This window comes from Nannobrachium achirus, assembly GCF_963921795.1.
Source record: "Nannobrachium achirus genome assembly, chromosome: 24".
Taxonomy (NCBI): Eukaryota; Metazoa; Chordata; class Actinopteri; order Myctophiformes; family Myctophidae; genus Nannobrachium; species Nannobrachium achirus.
Genome location: NC_137831.1, coordinates 3,616,705 through 3,641,701, shown reverse-complemented (window position 1 = coordinate 3,641,701; position 24,997 = coordinate 3,616,705). Strand labels below are relative to the sequence as shown.

Genomic DNA, 24,997 nt, shown 5'->3' with positions numbered 1-24,997 from the left:
TTTATTGTCATGGATGAAGGCGTGAAGTTTACATCCATGTGTGGTGATGGGGCTTGTCTGTATGTCTCAGTGAACATTGTTATGCAAATACTTCAAAACGTTCACTATTAGGCTATTCTATTTTAAACAGCCTATCTTCCAGCTTGTAGATCAGCTATTTTCAACCAGCTGATGTAAAGGTTTTAAAGTGTCTAAAATTCTAAAATGCTGCATTAACAAAACATGGAGTATCATAATATGAGCATAATGTCTAAAGCTACAGTATGACTGGGGGGGGGACTGAGTTACTAGGGCCCAAGGTGGAGGGGCCTTAATTATTTTATACTTTAGCTATTGAAAAACAGCAGATATACAAGCTCGTGAAGTTTACATTCATGTGTGGTGATGGGGCTTGTCTGTATGTCTCAGTGAACATTGTTATGCAAATACTTCAAAACGTTCACTATTAGGCTATTCTATTTTAAACAGCCTATCTTCCAGCTTGTAGATCAGCTATTTTCAACCAGCTGATGTAAAGGTTTTAAAGTGTCTAAAATTCTAAAATGCTGCATTAACAAAACATGGAGTATCATAATATGAGCATAATGTCTAAAGCTACAGTATGACTGGGGGGGGGGGGGACTGAGTTACTAGGGCCCAAGGTGGAGGGGCCTTAATTATTTTATACTTTAGCTATTGAAAAACAGCAGATATACAAGCTCACAGCGCCGCACCGAATATATGTATTTTTTTTAAGCAAACATTTGTAACTAAAATGTTGCTTCTGGGGGGTCCCTGGAACTAAATATTGAGCCAAATACATATCATTTGGGGGTCCTTCACATGAAAAGATTTGAGCACCACTGACATAGAAACATACGTTTTGCACAAATGTTCAAAATTTTGTATATGAGCTACTTCAATGGTTTCCTGTGTAAATAAGCCAAGTGCTTTCCTAGGATCTCCTTTTAGTTGACCTTGTACCAGTGAACTGTACCGTCATGAAACTGTACTTTTTTCTTTGCAAACTTCTAATAGTCTTCAATCAATCTACAAGCTCGCAGCGAGGCACTCGTTGCCGCGCTGTGAGCTTGTATATCTGCTGTTTTTCAATAGTTAAAGCACTAAGTAATGTGTTCCCAGTCTAAATGGGTTAAACCCCCTCCCCCTGCAGTGAATCCATGTACCCAGGGCCCAGAATTTGGTGCGACACCCCTGAGGCTATGCATTGCAGGTATGTTCTAACCAAATTACTGTATCTGAGATATGAATGGCCAGTCTTTAATTACAGGTCAGTCAGTAAACACAGGACTGTGTTGTACAATTTCTGTTGATGTGATGTAGAACCTATATACTCAAGTGGTATGGTGTCAAAAAGCAATAAGGCGTAGTTGGCACTCTGAGTTCATTCTTGGACCGGGGTTCGATTCCTCGGGGCGCCCTGCTGATTTTCACCCATGTCCTGTTTAGAACTATATCCATTGTCACATCACGTCAACAACCATGTATACCATTATATCTCTATTTTGTCTTTGAGTACTTAGAAAAACAACAAAAGCTGTTATTTGTTTGACTGGGAGCCAGTGAAGGTGACAGAGGACTGGTGTGATACTGGTGCATACCAATGGGACGCGTTGTGAGCTTGTAGATTTAGATTACTACAAGCTTGTAGATCGGCTATTTTCATCCAGGTTTTAAGTGTCTGTCTCAAGAGCTTCTATGCTCTTGTGTAGGCTACATGATAGGAGATATATTTATGTGTAGGCCTATTGTTCTCAATAAATACATATGTGTGCTAGTGGTTTTCTAACCTTTGTGTGTCAAGGACCCCAAATTAATACTAACTAGGGATGGCCAAATGGAGAATTTTTCTTAACCGATGACCGTAAGGCCCTATAGGTTAATTAACCGTTAACCGTTAAGGACATGTGTTCAAAAATGCGCTGTTTTAGCGATATAAAAAAGGAAAATACACCCGTTTTTCCCCATAATAAAGTGCCATATTTACACATTAAAAACAATAAAACTAGGAGAAACAAGAATACAAATGTTTTCTAAAAGAAATTCGTTTTTTGCAAAGAAACAGTGGGATTGAAATAAAAAGTCTGTAATTTGATTGTGATGCGGTTGTCGCCAGGCAAGTGCACACATTTAGACAAAGGGGGCTTGAGCCCCTGCCCTTTTATCAGTCTATAAAAAGTGCCCTCTTCAGACCATGAATGAATTTTTCTTTTTTACTATGGTATTAAAGAAATGCAAATTTCCCCTTTCCATACCATAACTGAAGGCTGCATTCAAGAGAATTGTCCACCAAAAGGCCCTTTTAGAAATGTCAGCAGAAGCAGACGATCGCACTTACTTCACACTAGCTGTGTATACATGACAGCCTCATTCCAATCTGATCTAAATAAACCCGATTGAAGGTATTGGATCAAGTGTTTACATGGGGTGAGATCAATCCGATCTGGTGTTTACATGTGCCCACTTTTAAATCGTGTTGTGACGCAAATGATTAAATAGATCGCATTTCCCTGTATCCATTAATAATAATAGTAATAATAATGGAGCCTATGCAAATACACAGCCCCACCAAAGTGAAAAAATAAGCTGCAATGCTCTTTTAATTAGATTATTGGGGATGTGCGTTGTTCTGTATGTATTAGGCCTATATTATCATTATAATCATCATCATCATCATCATCACGTCACAATCCATATTTGCTCCCGACGGGCGACGGCCCATAGAACATATGGCTTCATGGACAAGTGCATTCACGATAATAAACAAGGCTATTTATGATCGCAAGAAGACAATTAGTTAGTGGCCAGATCAATCTGACCTGGGCAAAGACGCACAGGAGGATAGATGAACGAGGACGTAGCGTCCAGTCGCGCTAGAATATCTTTCTCTTTCTCTCACCGAACTACTGGAGTTCTGTTTTGTGTGTGCTGTGTTTAGGCTGACCTAGGATCAGGTCTGTTAGCCGTGAGGCCGCGAGATGAATGAATGGCTGTGTAAGTGAGATGATAATGCTGGTCTAGGATCAGTTTAACGTGATGCGTAGCCTGCTGCCAGGATTTGAGACGCGTTGTGAGCTTGTAGATCGGCTATTTTTTGATGAGAAGGCACCCGCGACCGCGTACAAGTTAAACATGTCAAACAAACCGAAAATGACTTACCTCTGTAGTTAGAAAATAGCCTATAAGTATTCATTTATCCCTGACTTTTGTTTAGATCTTAATATTATAGATTCCTTATTGGCAGCCTTCTTCTGCCTGTCGATCAGTTAACAGCACGCTGCACGGCTGCAGTGAGTTACATAAAAGAGGGTTTTAATAATGATTAAATTGTCGGGTCTATCGGAACCTCGGAAATAAAAGGATTTTGGGACAACATGTCACGGGTTTCGGTCTGTAAAAAAAGAATGAACGTCGGAACGGGACGGAATCGGACGAGACCGTTACGGGGCCACTCAGGTTTGGTTTTGTAATTTGATTATTGTTTCATAACTGGTCGGAATCGGTCAAAATTTGACGGTCCATTTAGTTTTCGGGACCATTTTTTGGACCCGTGAAGATCTCTAGCCTACGGTTCTTCTCAACTGAGACAGGAGAGTTGGGACTCGCGTGAGCGCACGCAAACACGCACACTAACGTAGGCAGGCTACACATTATAGATTGATTAAAAAATGCGTTTATAAACTAATAGATGTGGTGAAACATCACAAAAAGTGCCACAATAAATGGCCAGGAAGCCTGCGCTGAAAGAACATGTCACATTCTAATCGGGTTAGGTGTATACATGGAAGGATTTTCCTTTTGATCGGGTCGTAAAAAAGTCTAGACCACCCCTCTGCATCCGATCAGAATTTAAATCGTGTTGGTTTTGATCGGGTTTATTTAGGTGTATACATGCAGAATTAGATTGGGTTTATCTAAAATCTTGTTTTTAATACGATTAGATGCGTGCATGTAAACGGGGCTACTGACTGGGTCCGCATTGAGCGGACCCCCTTCGCACTTCCCCCTCTCCTCTGTGTTTGTTGTGTAGAGCAATAACTTCCAATCGTATGACTTTTGGAATGGTTGAAACATCAGCTAAACATTTCATTCATATTCTTCTCTCTCGCCTGTGTGCCGAGGCAGCGATCCACTTTAGCATTCCACACGTCATGTAACATTAGAAAGTTGTGTTGTAAGCTCTTCTTAAACTGGATTCAATGTGACGGTCTGTTTTGGAAAATCCAATCGGAGCATTTGTGTCCTGATGAACAAGTCAGCGTGCCGTGTACGATTCCAAATCTAGCGTTGCACTCGCAGACTCGCAGTGCATGCATGGATGTTACACAGACTTTGGTGTCCAGAAATGTGTGTCCGCAGCGCGTATAGTTGCATGGTTGATGAGTTGATGTTGCATAGACATTGGTGTATGGGGCGTTTGGTGTGACACATGGGTTGCTTTTCTTTTTTTATCGGTCAAAATTAACTGTTAGTGTTTACCGGTAACCAATTTCTTATCGGTTAAACGGTAACGGTTAACCGTTGGCCATCCCTAATACTGACCCTTTTATGTTGACGTGACAGACATCATTTGGCTATCCTTTGTAGGTGTTACGTACTGTTGCTATATGCTGCCCAGCATATATTGAAAAAGAAATGTCCACAATGTGGAATAAGTAAAGAGAGACAGAAACATATTTTGTTTTGTACTAAGAAAATGCTAAAATAAATATGATAACTGAGTTGTGGAATATCATTGCAACATTGTAGGTTTTTTATTCTGAAAAGCAGACAGAAGTGCTAGCTTATTAGTGTGGTTGCCCTAACAGGGCAACACACTATAGTTATGGGGAAACTTTATTTTTTCTAGATAAACTTTTTTTCGGCGCGTTTCACCGCCCACAGTTTTTGCGCCACACACTCACACCATCATGTCAAATCGACCGGCTTTTATCAGGAATGGTGTGCTTATAAGTTGTATCGTTTAATCAGGGTCGTACCCAGGAATGAGAGTCAGGGTAGGCGAGATGCCAGCCGAAATGCCAGCGAAGTGCCACCCGAAATGCCAGTACCTTGCCAGGTACTTTGAAGATATCAATTATGACATTATAAAACATATAGGCTACATTAACCAATTTAGCCCTATTTTATACCTTGGCTATTTGAAAATAGAAGATCTACAAGCTCACAATGTGTCATGATGGACACGTTGTGAGCTTGTAGATCTGCTATTTTCAAACCATTGATTCCGGATGGAGACCCATCCGAAATTAATGGGGGTACATTTATTGTTATCAAATTATTGTCTTAGGAATGCGACAAAAACTCAAAATTATTGAACTCAAGTCTACATGGCGCGAGTAATCAATAGAAAAAGTCATTTTGCGGGTGAACTACTCCTTTAAGGGTTATGTACCCTGCTAGAAAAACCAGCACAGACCAGCACAATTTTCATGCTGGTCTGTGCTGGTCTATGCTGGTTTATGCTGGTTCATGCTGGTCTGTGCTGGTGCTGGTGCTGGTCTATGCTGGTCTGTGCTGGTCCCATGCTGGTCCACCAGCACAGACCAGCACCAGCACAGACCAGCATGAACCAGCATAAACCAGCATAGACCAGCACAGACCAGTACCAGCACAAACCAGCACATGTTGTGTTTTACTGCTGGTCTGTGCTGGTGCTGGTGCTGGTCCAGCATAGACCAGCACCAGCACCAGCACAGACCAGCATGAACCAGCATAAACCAGCATAGACCAGCACAGACCAGCACCAGCACAAACCAGCACATGTTGTGTTTTACTGCTGGTCTGTGCTGGTGCTGGTGCTGGTCCAGCATAGACCAGCACCAGCACCAGCACAGACCAGCATGAACCAGCATAAACCAGCATAGACCAGCACAAACCAGCACATGTTGTGTTTTACTGCTGGTCTGTGCTGGTGCTGGTGCTGGTCCAGCATAGACCAGCACCAGCACCAGCACAGACCAGCATGAACCAGCATAAACCAGCATAGACCAGCACCAGCACAAACCAGCACATGTTGTGTTTTACTGCTGGTCTGTGCTGGTGCTGGTCTGTGCTGGTCTAAGCTGGTCATATACAAATAGGGACAAACACCCATTTTAACTAACAGGTTCCAGTGGTGCCGAGGATAAGTGCAGGACTGAAGTGCCAGAGGTAGTAAGTTCAAATCCCACTCACAATGTCAAAAATAATGTCACAATCTAATATGGTCAAATACCCATGGAGCAGAGCATCAGAACAGGATTCAAGCACCAGAGCAAAGAGCAAATTACACCAGCAAAGACCTGGCCCACTTCTCAGGGAGGTCCCTGACCACACCAGCACAGACCAGCACAGACCAGCAGTAAAACACAACATGCGCTGGTTCATGCTGGTTTAGATGGTGGGACCAGCACAGACCAGCAGTAAAACACAACATGTGCTGGTGCTGGTCTTACTGCTGGTCTTGTGCTGGTTTTTCTAGCAGGGTAGCCAAGACTAAATCTAAAATGAAAACAGATGCTTTCCAGGTTTTAATGGGTTGAACCTGACATCCCTATTTTGGGCAAATTATCAACATTTGTAAAAAAAATATGTATATTTTTTTAATCAAAAATAGTGAACAAAGCAGATCGATGATCTCATAATATGTTGCAATGCGACACATTGATCTACAAGCTCATGTAACAGGAGTCATTTAGCATGTATTTATGTTTGAATGAAGTTCGACAAAATAAAGCCAATTGACACTGTCTAGACACAATGTACTGTTTAGATATTCTACCCCTTGCTATTTTCTCTAATTCATTGAACAACAGCACCCTCTCTGGTCAGTCTGGTGGAGGTTTCACAGTGGTCAAATCTGGTCACGTGACCTTGCTCTGTCTTCCTGGTTCCTCACTGAGCAATGGTAGGCTGCTATTTACAACTCTCCTCCATTTGTACAATATAAAGTATCTTATTCTTGGTATTAACTGTACTATGTACACACTGTTTAACACATGAATGTGTAGGAGTTGATTAAGTGGACTTGTAGCATTGGACACACTGCATTTAGCCTGTAATCAATGAATGTTATTTGTGTTTGTGTACAGGACCTGGAGTATTGTACTAGAGAGTTGTATGCAGAGATTTGACATGCACATGTTGTCTGTCCCCACCAGGTGTGTGTTGGGAGGGTTTTTGTACTCTAATGTATGAAAAACGTTTTCAATGTTAATTTAAATGCTACTGTTTGTTGTTTACAGTGTGCCTGTTCTTTTAAATTATTTGTAACTAGCCCTTACCCGTTCAAATATATGAGCTCCAAAATGATGTGCAGTGTGTGGGTTATGGGATGTGCACTGTGCATACAGTATATGAGGGATGGAAAGTAACTGTAACTGGTGCTTGCATGATAATATGTAGGAGCATCAATGTAAGAAATACCCGTTTCGTTTAATGGCTACCCCCCCCCCCCCCCGCCCACCCGCCCACGCACACACCCGCCTGCCTGCCTGCACACACACACACACACACACACACACACACACACACACACACACACACACACACACACACACACACACACACACACACACACACAGAGAGCTGGTTAAACATGTTGCCTCATGCTAGATGCAGAATAGATGAGCCTCAAGCTAGATGCAGAATAGATAGTAGATACACCATAAAAATGCTAATATACAGCATACAATTTGTGAAAGTGACAAACGGGCTTCGCAGTTATGTTAGGTGTGTTCATATGCTAATTGTGATGCGATTTCAGATCAATTGCTCCAGCCACTGAGGAGAAACGCTGTGACAGACAGACAGACAGACAGACAGACAGACAGACAGACAGACAGACAGACAGACAGACAGACATTCGCAAAATTATAATATAGATTGTAATTAGACTATTTGTGTTTAAATAATTGGCTTCCTGGTTCCTCACTGAGCAATGGACCTGGAGTATTGTACTAGAGAGTTGTATGCAGAGATTTGACATACACATGTTGTCTGTCCCCACCAGTTACTTCCAATAAATGGGTGAACAGAGACAACACTGGTGTCTTCCTTCAGATCAGCAGACCCAAAAGAGAGGGTTACACTCACAATGCGTCGCATCGTGACACGTTGTGAACTTGTAGATCTGATATTTTTGAAAACATCTGACAGATTAAAAAAATAAAGTTAAATCCAGGCCATTCCTAATGAGTACTTTTACTTTTGGACCGTAAGTATATTTTGATGCAATACACGTGTACTTTAACTCAAGTATAATGTTGAATAAATGCCTTTTCTGTTTATTTGTGTACAAATTACTGGTCATTTTGGTTACACTAATACATTCTCAGATTTACAAGTGTATAAATTAACACTGAGGATTTTATTGTGTTTTCACAAAAATGTTTAAATAATTAGTGGAAGTAGCATATCTACAAGCTTAAATAATTAATGAAAGTAGCAGATCTACAAGCTCACAATGCTTTGCATCCATAGACTGTAGAAAAATATGGACGAACTGAAGCCATTGGTTTCTATGCAGCGCCAATGGCCCTTTTCCACCCCTTGAAATGGGTGTCGCCATCATAGAAATAAATAGAATTGTAAAAGCACCAGAGATGCTATTGGCTGCCAACGGTCACGTGCAACGCAAGGATACTCGGGAAAATGTGTTGAGCTCTGCCGAAAATATAGCAGACGAAGAAGAAAACGTGGACCGCCCACAAGCCAGCCACTGGCAGCCAGCGAAAAACAAATCCACTATCGCTGACACAGACGGACCGCAGTGACAGTAAATGTCCGAAAAACTTTTTGATTTTACCACGGAGATTTGTGCACCGAACGTTTGGACTGCAGCCGCCGCTAACCTGACCGGGCCGTCTAGGACTCTGTACCCCGCATTGGAAGCCTTGTTGAGGACTCTACTTTTGAAAGTGCCCGGGCCGTGCAGTTCCGCAGGGTCTTATAATAATCCAGTTGTTCACTAGACTTAGTTTTCACAAAGCAAAGAGGCATTCGTCCAGAGAAATGTGCATGGGTTTATTCATATTTATTAACAGGGATTTGTGATGTTTATAGGACTGATTGAAGTTGCACTAATAGTTTTCATTCACACCTCTTCAACAAAAGCACCTCTCTAACAAAAGCTGTCAACAATAGTCAATGTGACACCTATGTTAACAATGCGATTAATGTAGGAATGGATGCAATATGCATATGAATTGTTCATTGTGACTACAGTCTATGATTGTGACATGCTAAGTAGGCTACAGTAGCGAGAAGCTGGATTAATGAATTGATTCGTGAACTAATTATTGAGCTGACATGATGCAGTATCGTGGGTTAATTATTCCTACATATTAAAGAGGTTATTTCATGTCATTTTTGTTTGATTGAGGTATTTACAGCCTATTTCAGCCATAATTCAGCCTATTCCTCCTCTTTGATTCAGTCAATTTCATTCTGATTTATATTTTGGAAATAAAATGTGAGATCAACCAATGCCTGTTTGTGTGCGTTCCTATGCTATAAATTTGTGTGAAATTTGTATGTGTGAATGTAAGTGCTAACTTTGACGTGCAAACTGTTCTATTGACAATTATACTGTCTGTAGCCTCAGTGTTCAAATGTTTTAATTAATACCATTTGGCGAGGCGCTAAATGTTGAGTGTTTCTTTTGTAATAGTTATATATTCTATTATATGCTATACCACTCTATATATACGAGTGGTTACTTGGGGGAAATACATTATTATACTAGCCGTTCTAAACCTACAAAAAGCCAGATAATTGCCATAACATCACGTCGCCGAAGCCTGCTATGACCAACTTTTCAAAAAAAGCTCCCGACCAAGATCTCCCATACTCAGCTGGCTTCAACAACAGGTATGAGGTATGCCAAGGGATACAGGATAGCAGGACATGCAATTATGTAAAAAGTGCTGTTTTCAGTTTCCAAAATGTTACATGAAATATTTGATAAATGGTCTGAAGTAGGCCTAATGTAAAGTAAGTCTGTGGTAGGCATACATGACAAATTATCAAGAATGCCATATGCCAATGTTAAAGACGAGTTCATAAAATAATATAGGCTTCCATTGGCTTAAAACAAAGGCTATTTTGGCTGTGAGTGGCGGGCAGTGGCCACTGATAATCTGTAGGCTCATGTCGATCACGGATTGATGTGGCACTTGCACAAATCATGACGAGAAAAAAATAAAATAAAGACGCATTGTTAAGTTGTTACACAATCGAGCAGGTATTATAGCCTTCATAATAAATAAATACCAAGTCGTGTGGCTGATATGCCTATAAGAGTAAATAAATTATAGGCGTATTAACAAAAACGATGTTTTAACATTTATAGCCTATAATTATACAGAATAGCCTATATGTGTGTTTATTTATGTCCTCGCTCATTTTAATAGCTCTGGATTAAGAGCGTCTGCCTATATTGTACAGTGTAACCTGGGTTTGTATAATAGTTTTATATTGTAACAATGTTTATACTCCGTTGTACAAAGAAAACCGACCTACAAGCTAACAGTGCGTCGCATTACGACCCGCTGATGAGCTGATGTGGGCAAAGGCTGATCTGGGATCAGCCGTGCCCCTGCAACTTTATCATCTATTTTAAAATAAATGGACCAAATTTCGACAAAACGCATATGATGGTGATTGAAAGGCATTTTTTAACTAGCGATAGGAACCATACAGTATTCATGAAAATGTTAATTAAGGTTAGAAAACGAAAGGGGAAAATGAATGGGATCCAATGGTGGGAAATGCTTTTTGCGATCGGCCGGGGGGGAAAACAGCGCAGCTAGTGGCCAATCATAGGAAGTTTTACTTCCGTATTGGAGTCATTTTAAATCGGCAGAACTATGCCCCTGTTTGCATCGCAATGTGCTGTAAGCTTGTATATCTGCTATTTTCACTATTGTTTTACAGTATGAGCATATAGGGCTGAAGTTGTCAGTTGTGCTAAGTAACAAAGTACATCTACACAAGTACTGTACTTAAGTTGTTACTTATACTTTAAATGTTTCCAGTTGTACTTCTACTCCACTACATCTCAGAAGCAAATATTGCATGTTTTACTCCACTACAATTATTTGAAAACTTTACTTACTAATTACAGTATACAGCTTTGGATTACCATTAATATCTAAGATTAAAGGCCCTTTCCCACTGAGCGTCATAAAAAAATATGGTTTTCAATTGAAGTGGATGGCAGCGTCCACACCACAACGATAAAGCATCATAATTGATGTGAACGCAGACATATCGTTATTGTTATCTTCATCGCGTCCAGTGGGAATGAGCCTTAAGCCCTATTTTATACTGTTACTGTTATTGAAAAAAATAACAGATCTACAAGCTCACAACATGTTGCATTGCGACAAGTTGTGAGCTTGTAGATCTGCATTTTTTTTTTTACATTTGACAAATCAGAGGCAAATATTATACTTTTTACACCACTACAAATAACACACTTTAACCACTTAAGTCCTATTTTATATACATATTATTGTAAAATAGGTGATACAGTATACAAGCTCACATTGCATCACATTGCGTTGTAAGATTGTAGATCTGCTATTTTTGAAAATTTGGGGGGGAGTTAAACTGACTTTTGTGCCTTACTTTTGTCACTTAGACTTTTAAAGGTATATTTTGATGCTGTACTTTTTACTCAATAAAATGTTGAATGCAGGGCTTGTGTGGTACTGATACTTTTACTTAACTTACTTAGAGACTCATTTTACACAAGCAGATGCACACACAAATCAGCAAGCTGTTAAATAATTGTAGTGGAGTAAAAAGTACAACATGGACCACGGAAGGCCGAATCACAACTCCAGAATGGATGTTTGATCTGTTACAACCTTATCTGTTTCTTTGGGATTGAAAACACCTCAACTTAGAGTGATTATCCTGTTCATTCACAGAAGGATGTGAATGAGTGAATGTCACATGCTGCTATGTATACTAACTGTTCATCCACATAGCTGGATGCGTGATACTTTGATTTAATGAATGAAACAGAATTCACACTTACACAACTTCCTCGGACCTGCAGGTTGCAGCAGGCAATCACCACCATGGTCGACACTGTGGGTGGAGGAGACACAGAGCAAGGTCTACTTATTCCATTCAATAATAGAAACAGCATTAACATATGATCTCCTTACTCTAAACCATGAAGAACACAATTACAGTTCTGTCCATACCTCAGTCTCTCCAGTGGTAGAGCAGAGAGGAGCTCCACTCCGTCTCCTGGATGGTTGAAGCTCAAATCCAGTACTTTGAGATGGGAGTTTAATCTCAGAGCTGAGACCAGATAAGAACAGCCTACTTCTGAGACCATGCAGCCTGACAACCTACACAAACACACGCACGCACGCGCGCGCACACACACACACACACACACACACACACACACACACACACACACACACACACACACACACACACACTTATTACAGCAGCCAGGTCAAGTGGTTGCTCAGGGACTCATTGACATGCACTGTGAAGAACCGAGGACCTTCTGATGACCAGACAGCCTCTATAGCCACTCAGCTATGGTGAATTTAAGTTTGTATCTACGTATGTGTATATTGTTTATACACTGATTTCAGCTCTTATGTTTAGGTGAATGATAGCTAGGTATTTCAGGATTGCAGCAGTGGGATTAACACTTTCTTTTATTTGAGTCCCAGAGGGTTTTTTGCCAATTATTTGTACCCCTTTTTTGTCCGTCCCCCCCCCCCCCCCTCCCGTCTGGAAATAAATGCTGCCCACCCTGCTCTAAACGGTTCAGGAATACTGACCTGAGGATCTCCAGTAAACAGTGTGGACTCCCCAGTCCAACAGAGAGTTGCTGGACTCCCAAATCCTGTAGATTGTTGTTACTGAGGTCCAATTCCCTCAAGCTGGAGGAGTTGGCACTGATGACGGATGATAACACCTCACAGCATCTCTCTGATAGGTTACAGCCACTCAGCCTGAAGACACACAAGTTAAAAAATGAATGCATTTACTTTCTTGAAATATAAGCTCATTATTATGTTAAAAGTATCCAGGTATCAGTTCACCTACAGAGCTCTATTTAAGGTTTTGGCCACTGGCAGCAGCCTCAGCGGAGCCTCCTGCAGCCTGCGCATTAAAGTCATACTATGCAGTTTCGGATATCAGTGGCCACTTTGGACACAAGCACAAACATAGCAGCCAACACATGTGCCTACATTACCCAAGTTTATCTATGTTCCTGCTTACTAGTGCTAGTCATAGACATAGAAAGGTAGATGCCTCCTTCGGCTCTGGTGCATATGCATCAGGGGACCAAGGGAATCCGTGTGCATTGCTTCCACGTTCGTCACACAAAGGGACGTTGGTAGGCCAATCAGAGGCAGGTGGGGGCGGGTCTTTACGCACGCAGCCTATAAGAACAGCTGAGCCGCACAGCCGTGCAATATCAGGAAATGGATGAATTGATAAATCACGGAAAAGACGCGCTGTGATTGGCTAGTAGTCACTTGACTGGCAGCAGTTCCAGAGTGTCTGTGGATCTCATGAAATACTTTGATAGGAGATTTTCTTGGGGGCAGGCCTTTCATCAGGATTTAAACGGTGTTTAGACAATTGTGACGGAATGAGAACGTATGTAGTAAAATAACTACTCCCGCCCCTCTGCCGGCACTTGTGACTGTTATTCCGTGGACGGCAGAAACATCGGCGACTGGCCGCGAATTCCGCGGGTTGCCGAGAATTCCTTGATAATTTCCGCGATCGCGGATTCCTGGGGGGAATCCTCGATCACTTCGTTTTTTTGTTTTAAAACTTTTACACATGCTTATATGCACATGCACCAGAATTGAAATTGGTTGAAACGGTTCAGGAATACTGACCTGAGGATCTCCAGTAAACAGTGTGGACTCCCCAGTCCAACAGAGAGTTGCTGGACTCCCAAATCCTGTAGATTGTTGTTACTGAGGTCCAATTCCCTCAGGCTGGAGGGGTTGGCACTGATGACGGATGATAACACCTCACAGCATCTATCTGATAGGTTACAGCCACTCAGCCTGAAGACACATAAGTTAAAATAATAATGCATTTACTTTCATGAAATATAAGGGGATTATTATGTTAAATGTATCCAGTTCACCTACGGAACTCTCTTTAAGGTTCACCACAGAAGAGCCCCCTGAAGCCTGTGCATTAAAGTCATACTATGTAGTATCAGTGGCACACAAATAACATGGCAATGTGAAGGTTTGTTTCATGGGTAGAGATGGCATTTTTGACGAGGATGGAACAAACTCAGACCAACACCACCTCTTCTCACACGCACGCACGCACGCACGCACGCACACACTATTATTACAGCAGCCAGGTCAAGTGGTTGCTCAGGGACTCTTTGACATGCACTGTGTGGCGAACCGAGGACCTTCTGATTACCAGTCAGCCTCTATAGCCACTCAGCTATGGCGAATTTAAGTTTGTATCTACGTACCGGTATGTGTATATTATTTATACACTGATTTCAGCTCTAATGTTTAGGTGAATGATAGCTAGGTATTTCAGGATTGCAGCAGTGGGATTAACACTTTCTTTTATTTGAGTCCCAGAAGGTTTTTAGACAATTATTTGCACCCCTTTTTTGCCCCAATTTTAGTCATTGTACCAATGGTTTCCTCCCCACACACATGTATGTGTTGTCACTGCTGTTCTATCCTACTGACTCACATTGCCAGTGAGGAGCCCCCACCGGGAGGACGTAGAGCCTTCATCCTACCGTATCAAGAGACGTGTCATAAGACACATCCAGACCAAGAGAAACAGTCCACTCAGAGAGTGGGCGGGTCTATTGGCTGGAGCCAGGCTAGTATCACCCTCACCGTCCGGCTACCCTCCCCCGAACACGGGTCAATTGTTCGCACTGACGCCCGACATAGCCGGTGGCACCATGGGGATTCGAAACCACAACCTTTCATGGTGGTGGGCAGGAACTTTAACACTATGCCACCCAGGCGTGGATTAATGCATTTTTGAAGAATGTTCTTGTGAGTTGTGACTCTCTGCTCAACATTGCGTGCATGTGGGAGAATCTGTTGAAAATGTTCAGTAATACTGACCTGAGAGTCTCTAGGCTACATTGTGAACTTCCCAGTCCATCAGCGATTAGTTTTACTCCTGAATCGAGCAAATTATTGTTACTCAAGTCCAATTCTTTTAGCCTAGAGGAGCTGGAGCTCAGAACCGTTGATAACATCTTGCAGCATCTCTCTGAGAGGTTACAACCACTCAGCCTGGGAAGAAAACAAACAAACAAACAAACATTCAAAGAAACAAAAACAAATCTTAAATTCTTACATGTTTTCCATGTAAGATATGGATGAAATAATAAATGCATCTGGTTACACTTACAGAGCTCTTTTAGAGGCTTTGACCACCGGCAGGAGCCTCAGAAGAGCCTCTTCTGAACCAGAGTATTTCTTCAGGTCAAACACGTCCAGCTCCTTTTCTGATGACAGCAACATGAAGACCAGAGCTGACCACTGAGCAGGAGAGAGTTTTTTTGTGGAGAGACTTCCTGAGCTCAGGTTCTCTTGGATCTCTTTCTCTAGAGAATGATCATTCAGCTCGTTCAGACAGTGGAACAGATTGATGCTTTTCTCTGGAGAGGGATTCTCCTTGATCTTCTTCTTGATGTAATTCACTGTTTTCTGATTGGTTTGTGGCTTTTTACCTGTCTTTTTCATCATACCATGTAATAGAGTCTGATTGGTCTCCGATGAGAGGCCCAGGAGGAAACGGAGGAACAAGTCAAGGTGTCCATTTGGACTCTCTAAGGCCTTGTCTACAGCACTCTGGTAAAGGTGATTTATGTTAGACTTGTCTCTAAATGGATTGAACCACTTGGAAGTTGACAGTAAGTTGACGGCTTCATTGACAAATGAGAGGTAGACATAAAGAGCAGCCATAAATTCTTGTACACTCAGATGGACAAAGCAGAACACCACGTCCTTGTACACCCCACGTATCTCTTTAAAGATCTGTGTGAACAATCCTGAGTACACTGATGCATCTTTGATATCGATGCCACACTCCTCCAAGTCTGATTCATCAAAGTTCAGGTTGCCTTTCTCTAACTGTTCAAAAGCCAGTTTTCCAAGAGACATGATGATCTTATTATTCTTTGCATTCCAAATAGACTTTGTCTGAGCTCCGTCATGATACTTGACATTCTTCTGTTTGAATTGAAAGACCATGAAGTGGATGTACATCTCAGTCAGGGCCTTTGGCAGGGCACCAATCACCTCTGTTTTCAACATGTCCAAGAGAACTGTAGTAGTGATCCAACAGAAAACAGGGATGTAGCACATGATGTGGAGGCTTCGTGATGTCTGGATGTGCGAGGTGATCGTTCTGGCCTGGTTCTCAGCACTGAATGCCTTCATGAAGTATTCATCTTTTTGTGGGTCAGTAAACCCTTTTAGCTCTGACACCCTGTCAACATAATCTATAGGGATCTGATCAGCGGCTGCTGGTCGTGTGGTTATCCAGATGCGAGCAGAAGGAAGCAGCGTTCTCTTGATGAGACTTGTCAACAAAGCATCCACTGAGGCCGGCTTTGTCACATCAGTCAAGACCTCATTGTTCTGGAAATCAAGAGATCGCCGAAACTCATCTAAACCATCCAAGATGATATCAATGTTGGACTCTTTGATGCTACAGATTCCTGCTTCCTTAATGTCAAAGGTGGTATTAACAAGTTCCTCAAAGCTGCAGTCCTTCTTCAATGAATTCAGATCTCGGAAAGTGAATGGGAAGATGAAATTGATATCCTGGTTGCCTTTGTCTTCCACCCAGTTGTGAATGTACTTCTGAGTAAGGTCTGTTTTACCAATTCCAGCCACCCCCTTCGTCATCACTGTTCTGATTGGGTCTTGTCCAGATAAAGGTTTAAAGATGTCTTCAAATTGGATTGGTGTTTCCTGTCCGGTTTGTTTATTGAATGCTGTTTCAATCTGTCTGACCTCATGTTGATTACTGCCCTCTCCACTCTGTCTCTCTGTGATGCAGAGCTCTGGCTTTATGAAGATATGATTTCCTTCCTCCTTCTTCCTCTTCTTCGTCAGATTGGACTTGAGTTGTTGTTGTAGTCGAAGAGCAAGAGTTTCTAAACGACCAAAGATTAGAGGACATCAGTAAGTTCATGTCATGGTGAATGTGGTGTAAACATGTTTAGAGATGCCATTATCATGGAACCATTCAGCCCCATGGAGCACATAGGGTAGAAACTAAGTGTCTAAGTAACCTTATGTGGCGTTAAGGAGCTGTATGCTAGAAGACAAGACTTTGCTACTCTAATATAAAGGATAGGAGATCCCTGAAACATATAATGCCCATTCAGGGTTAGGGTCCCAAACCTTTTTGGCTCAGGGCACCCCTATAAATAATAATTTCCTCTGAGGCACAGCTACATTATATTCATAATCGTCACTACTAGCACCTTATATTTATGCCATATTCTAATATTATCTTTAGCTTAACAGTATGATCTAACTATTTTTTTAATACAAATTGTTAGATTTCTTGTTATTAATAATTTTAAGACATCTGAATGAATTTGTGTTTAATTGAGTAAATCAGAATTTGCGTTGTACATTAAAATTAATTCACCTCCATAAAAGGGGAAACATAAGGGCATTTTTTTGCAATAATTCTCCCAGAGATTATGTCGCGAGGAAAATGTTTAGATAATAGCCATTTTGGTAACTGAAAATAACTTTATACTTCAAGTTTAAAATTATACAAAATAGGCCTATATATATAATATCAAATTATCTTGCGGCACCCCTGGACTGCCGTCACGGCACCCCAGGGTACCCCGTCACCCACAATGAAAACCCCTGGTGTAGAAACTAGCTATCCTTATGTGGCGTTAAGGAGCTATATGCTAGAAGACAAGACTTTGTCACTCTAATATAAAGGGTAGGAGATCCCTGAAACATATAATGCCCATTCAGGGTTTTCAAATAACATAGGCTGGAATATAAACTACATTTGAGTTCTTGTTTTCTTTTTCTTTTTTTAATCAGGATGGGAAACAAATGGCACATGGGGCAAAAGACCCCAAACTAAATTAGAATTATTATTATTAGTAAAACAACTCTGAATATAATTTCATAACTCACCATTGTTAGCTGTTTCTTTTGGTGAAAGAACAGGTCCTGCATAAATAGAGGAGGATAAGGAAGGGAATACTTCATAAACAGTTTGCAAAAAATACAGCGGTGCAGTTATACTATAATGCTAAAAGGATAACTACATGCATAATACATACTGTATACACGCGCGCACGCACGCACGCACGCACGCACGCACACACACAGTCTATGTGGAAGAGAGAAGTGACAGCCTTTATTGCAGTGTTCTCATTTTCATGTTCTTTTTCATTTTCATTTTATTAAGGTTTATTAAGGTAATTAGTGTAATGTTGCAAGCTCAAGCTGCAACAGCTGACCAAATAAGATGTCTATTTTCATAACTGAGACACAATCTAAACCTTTCATTATGCAGTCAACATACCTTGCAGCACATTAGAAGCATCCCATTCCTTTAGTTGTGGATACGTGTCGAGGATCTCTGTTTTTTTGAGAAGTTGAAGGAACTGAGCAGAAGTTGCCTCCCCTTTATCAATCATGGTGTCAATAAGTTGAGTACAGGCCTCTTCTGCAGTCAACTTTGGTGTAGTTGTAAGTTGTCTATAAACTCTTGTATCAAGAACTCCATCAGAATGTGCGTGCTGGATAATGTGGAGATCTGAGCTGAACCACTCGACAAGTTTCACCTTGTTGGTGACCAATATGTTCACAGATGAGCCCTGTAGAAATGAGTAGCAGGAATATTGTTTTGTTTCCATATGCAATAATTGTAACAATTACACCTTATTTTGAGTTGCCAGTGAACCAACCTGTAGAGCATCTATGTGAGTGGAAGCCATGGTCTTCTCTGGATGAGGAACAGCTGACATGTATGAAAAATAGTAAACATTGTGGTGTTTCAGAGTCCTTTTCTTTTATTGCTTTAACTTGGCTCAGTCCCCTTTTCTGATTGGTGATTGAGCCTGATTTGTTGCCATAACGTTTGACATGCTTGCCGTAGCCACTTGCAAGATGGAAGTGACCTCATTGGACCAATTTAGAGTCCTTTTTCTTAATTGTTGTCTTAGATTTTTCTTCCTAAAACACCCTGGACAACACTCCACACGTCCAAGACTCTTCTCCCTTCCCGAAAACATGTGTTTTATTATGTTTAAGCATAGTTGTGGCCGCATTCTTTAAATGGCCCGTTTTGAGGGCTTAGCGCCCATTTATTAGCTTGACATACAGCAGATTTGGATTCAGCAACCCTTAATACCCCTAGAAAACATGTATGTCATAAATTAACAAGATTTGCCTTTGGGGTTAAGATTTTGGGAAAAGTGACCCTTTCTATAAGATGTTTTCTACACGATTCACCTTCGCTAAGCAAGCAAATCATAGAAATCACTCTGATCGGGAGGTCTGTATATTTGATTGATTTGATTGATTGATTGATTGATTCGTTTATTTTCGTGTCCTGCACACAGAGTGCCCAACCCTCATGGGTTTATAAGACACCATTTCAAATTTACGTTTTACAATAGTCATACATCAATTTTTTTGTCATACATTTTCAGTTATACAGAGTATCTTGTCTCCTCCCCCAAGCTTGACAAATAAAATCTGACACAATAAATGCTCCTTTGGCAAAACATATCTCAAGTTTTTCATAATCGTCTAAGTCAAGGAAGTCATTACAGATAGAACATCTTATTAACAAATACCTCTCTTATGTCACCATATTTAGGACAATAAAACAAAAGGTGAACCTCATTTTCAATTTCCCCAAGTTTGCAAAACAAACAACATCTCTCTGGGGTGGCATTGAATCTGCCTGTCTCCAGAGCTAATGGTAGTGTTCCAGACCGTATTTGTGCACACAAAGATCGTTGTCTTTTACTTAAATTATACATCACATAAGGTTCTACAGTGTTTAGTATACTATGTCCTTTATGAGACAGTAAGTTCGCAACTTGGGTTTAGACCAAATATCACTACGCCACTTTTCTTTATACCTGTAAAAAATGTTATTTCTAATCTCATGAACATCACAAAGTAACTTGTTTTGGTAAATAAAAAACAACCTGTTAGAATAGAACAAAGATCTTAATTCCTTTGTCCAGGATTGACCAGATCTAAGATCCCAGTTAAAAATCTTTTTTGTAAGTCTCTGGTCAGACATCTTCACTAATCTATTCCATAGCCGAATCATTTGACATTTGTGTCTGATGCTTGGAGGTGCCCATCCCATATCCTTGTTAATTGCTAACACTGGCGTTAATTTATGAACTCCCAAAAAGTTTCCTTTAAATTATTTCTTTCAAAAACGTTTCATCAAATGAATTATTGCAACCAGAAAACAAATTAGCAAAATCCTCTTCCCATGTTTTTCAAAAGAACCCCTAACACTGAGCTAGACTACCCATTTTCTAGTCTTACCTCCATGGGTATTTGCTTAGATTTTCTTGGTCCCAGTTTATTTATTTCTCTCCAAAACTGTTGGGGATTATGGGTTTGTAAATAATCAATTTGCAAAGAAAGACCTCTATTAAAGTCACGCTTAACAGTACGTATCCTCTTGTCAAATTCAGTTTGCTTTTTCTTAAATTCTATCTTCAGTCCTTCTCTCAGGTTTTTATTTTGACATCTTAGAAATTCTCTCTCTGCTAATCTTACATTGTCCCATAAAGACTGAAGGTCTCGATTCCAATAGGGTTTGTAAGATTTTCTGAACTCTTTTTTTGATCCTTTCTGCTTGGAATTTTGTAACGCTGTATAAATACAACTCCAAAGTTTATCATACCAAGCATCAAAGTCATTTTGACTAAACATTATACCACTAAGTTGCTCAGTTAGATCCAACAATATAGTGTTGTATTGACTAGAAGCCAAAAACGACTCAGGTGGTCGTCTTGGTAATACATTTGTAGGATGCTGCGGATGTGAATCTTCATTAACAAAATATGGTCTCACTTGAAATGTTAACTTTAGTAAAGAATGCTCAGGTAATTTACACCTATCACCCAATAGAGAAACCCTCACCCCCTACTCTCTCCATTAACTCATTTGGGGTGAAAACATGAAATGAAACACAATTATTTAAACCTTCATGAGGAACAATAATATAATCCACTACTGCTTTACCTTTAACTGGGACTGAAGTGAAGTTGTCATTGCCCACAGGCATTCTACCATTGAGTACACAGGCCTTAACATCTCTCAAAAACTCAATTAATATTTCCCCATAACTATTAATGGTGCTGTCTAAACTAAGCCTGTTAGGAATATTATCCACTTCATTAATAAAGTCATCAAGGTTACCAATGCGGCCATTTAAGTCCCCACACAAATAGATAGCATCTACATCAGCCAGTGTAAACATCTGCACCATTAAAGATCCATAGAAAGAATTAGAATCAGTTGATCTAGTTGATCCTTCTGGAGGTAAATAGCAGGAGAAAATAACAAAACAGTAGCCAGAAACTCTATCCTTAAATTGCAGTGAAAGTATTCCTTCCACTGATTTATCCTTTATTTTAATTTCATAATTCTCAAATAATATATTCTTCACAAAAAAACCAACACCACCCGATCCTTTAACACACGGGTGACTAACCGGTCCCTTAGGCTGATTTTGAGATTTCAAAGTGCAATAACTATCCCCGTGAAGGTCTCAGAAATTTCCCCTTCCATGACTTTTCCTAAATACTCAAGATATATGTTCTCGTTTTTTTCCCCCTTCTGAAACGTTTCCTAATTATGAAATAAAATACAATTATACCACTCTGACAGTAATTATCGGCAGAAAAGACCGCTCTCCCCCAGTTCTCCCCCTCCTAAGAGAATTCACACCTTTAGCGCTCCCGGAGTGCGCCTTTGTTCAAGGTAATGGATCATTTGCATTTCACTGTCAGCTTAGCAAAGACATTAGAACCACTACCTGGAAATGTTTTATTTCATAGTATCAATATAATATTAATTATGAGAATCGCTATGGTGTATATAATGTAGGCCTATTATTATTTTAGCCGTGCAGGAGCAATCATTTGCGGGGAGATGAAGCTCTTGCTGACCGGGAGAAGTGTGACGCTGCTGCCACTGCACAGCGTGTTTCTAAAAGCTAAGCATCATTTCAGCTAATAATACATAGAAAGAACAACTGGGTGATCTATAATTTATCGGACGAAATGAATAGCTTGTATAGGCCTACACGGCACACGCTGTGTCTCCCGGTGCAGTCAGCCTGTTCTGTCCGAGTGGAGACGGCTTTTAGACGCGCACGCATGTCACGGTGACATGGGTGCCGATCAAACAGTATAGGCACCCGACACTTGTGTCCTGCACGTTTAATTTCTAATGGATAATCATTTGCTTTTCATTGTTATCTGCCTAAGCAAAAGACACTACGTGAACATTTTACAGAGTGAAGTTTGCGCAAATGGAACCTTATTTTATTATATATATTAAACTATCGAGAGCGCTCTCTTTCTTTCTCTTTCCCCTCCCTCCCTGCATGCATGCGTGATGTCGGGACATCACATTACCTACACATGATTCATTGGCTGGTTTTGTGAGTTGTCTAATAATAGCTAATACGAATGAAAATCGGGACATATGAAGGCGTAATTCTTTCACTTTGCTTCGTATGGCGTTGTGAGCTTGTAGAAGATTGGCTATTTGTGTAACAAAATACCCTATATTGTCAATGAACAAAACTAAGCCAAATGGAACCGTACGGGTCCATTTGGTCTCATTTTACGCTCACAGGAGTTACATCTCTCTCACACTGTGGGGACAAATAAAAGCGTAATTCTTTTACATAATGGATATCATATGGATTCAGTTAACATTACCAAACTAATAAGCTCACAAACTGTGTGACTTTGATGAGCTTGTTGTCCCGTCTCTCTCTTTCTCCCACATGAAAGGAACCTGCCTCTCTCTCCACGTCTTTATTTTTATACTTTTTTATGCCACGTCCACGATCGAACCATGCATGCGTTCGTTCCTATATATGAATGAATGAATGAATGGTTTTTATTTCGGTTCAAGGTTAAAATCATTGTAAAAACAATAACAACACAAAATAAAAAAATAAACAATAATTCAACCGAAAAGGACTAGGCAGAAGCCGAAGCTTATAGTGCCTACCCTTTTTGTCCTTTCTATAATTTTAAATTCTTAAATCATAAACAAAGTCATTGTAATGTTATAACAAAACAACACAAAAAACAAAAGAAAATTTTTTTAACAATTTGCGTTTCTCGCATTAATATAATATTTCATCTTTTACAAAACAGTTTTATACATATTTACTACATTATCTTTAAAGTTTTTCTTGAACAGGTAAATAGAACTACACATTTTAAGGTCATTTTGACAATTATTCCATATTTCTCGTGCTCTAAATGATGTACATCTCTTCTTAATGTTTGTTCTAGGAGTCTCCATTTCAAACAAGCTTTTGGCCCTCAGCTCATACTTGGTTTCTTTGATTTGGAACAATTTCTGAATGCAGAATGGCAGTGATTTAAGCTGTGCTTTGAATGCTAATAAGACTGTTTTCTGATCAACTATGTCATAGAATTTCATGATGTTATATTTAATAAATAGTTTATTAGTTGGTTCATAGTAATCAGATCTATTTATTATTCTTATAGCTCTCTTCTGCAGTAGAAAAATAGGGTTGGTATTAGTTTTATAGGTGTTACCCCATATTTCCACACAATACGTGATGTATGGAACTAAGAGTGAACAATAAAGCAAAAACAATGATTTTTGGCAGAGGATATATTTGGTTTTATATAATATTGCTATAATTTTAGATATTTTTAATTTTACATTATTTATATGTGATTTCCAGCATAGTTTATCATCAATCATTACCCCCAAGAACTTATTTTCCTTTACTCTTTCTATCTCCATACCATTTATTGTGGGCTTGCCTGGAAGGCGAGCACACGTATGTTATCTTCATTATTTATCTATCAGTCAGTCAGTCAGTATCCTCAAAACTTTGGCGCGATTCATCTCTTAAACGCTTACACCTTTCAACACCATTCAAATTTTTATGTGTTCAGCTTACTGAGGACACGTGTGCTTGTACTTTTGGTTTTGAAATGTTTTGTAGAATAATTATAAAAAAATAAAATGTTTAACTTTAAGCACCCAATGCATTTCCAATGGGTTTAGTGAGTGGGGACAGAGTGGAGAGAAGGATAATAGACCCATGTTTATGTTAAGGCGCTGTGGCTGCAGTGTTCACACTTCAGATATGCTATCTATATCATTGCGTTCACACAGGTCTGCTCTCTGATTTGATCCAAATGTCTAAGCTGTGTGATGTATAAAACTATAGTTATAGTTAAAACTATAAATAAATGTCCCTCTCCACTCTACTGATTACACAGCTGTGATCAAGAATCAAGTCCGGGCGATGGGATGTAAATCCCATAGCCATATATCCTAGATCCCGCAGGGACAGTCAGCCATATTAGTGGTTGTTGTTGGTTGTCAGGGAGATATCAAAACCAATGCATTTCCAAATCAGATCCACAAACACAATAAAAGCCATGCTCCACTCCTCAGTCTGGAGTGGCCACATAGAAGAACGCCTTGGTTATAGACATAGTGGAGGACAGATGTGATCTGGGATTGTTAGCCTACAGTATATGCACTCAATATACTCCACTACAGTTGGAGTCCATTTGACAGTTGCTGGTTCCCAAACACAGAATCAAAAATGTAGATCTAGAACACATAGAATATGTACAGTACAGTAAGGTTCAGTAGAGTACAGTAAAAGTACAGTAAGGTTCAGTAGAGTACAGTAAAGTACAGTAAGGTACAGAAAGGTACAGTACAGAAAGGTACAGTAG

The 24,997-nt window shown here is 40.2% G+C and overlaps 1 protein-coding gene across 1 annotated transcript in view; it reads right to left on the bottom strand.

The window, feature by feature from the left end:
• Positions 1–18,679, bottom strand: part of LOC308309379 (protein NLRC3-like) — a gene marked incomplete at both ends in the record, with an annotated part of 28,640 nt that extends 9,961 nt beyond the window's left edge. The window contains 5 exons of the mRNA XM_080754927.1: positions 12,029–12,081; positions 12,201–12,350; positions 12,801–12,974; positions 15,397–17,152; positions 18,565–18,679. Coding sequence (XP_080611053.1) covers positions 12,029–12,081; positions 12,201–12,350; positions 12,801–12,974; positions 15,397–17,152; positions 18,565–18,679 — 2,248 coding nt within the window. The remainder of the gene's footprint in view (positions 1–12,028; positions 12,082–12,200; positions 12,351–12,800; positions 12,975–15,396; positions 17,153–18,564) is intronic.
• Positions 18,680–24,997: the final 6,318 nt, after the last annotated feature.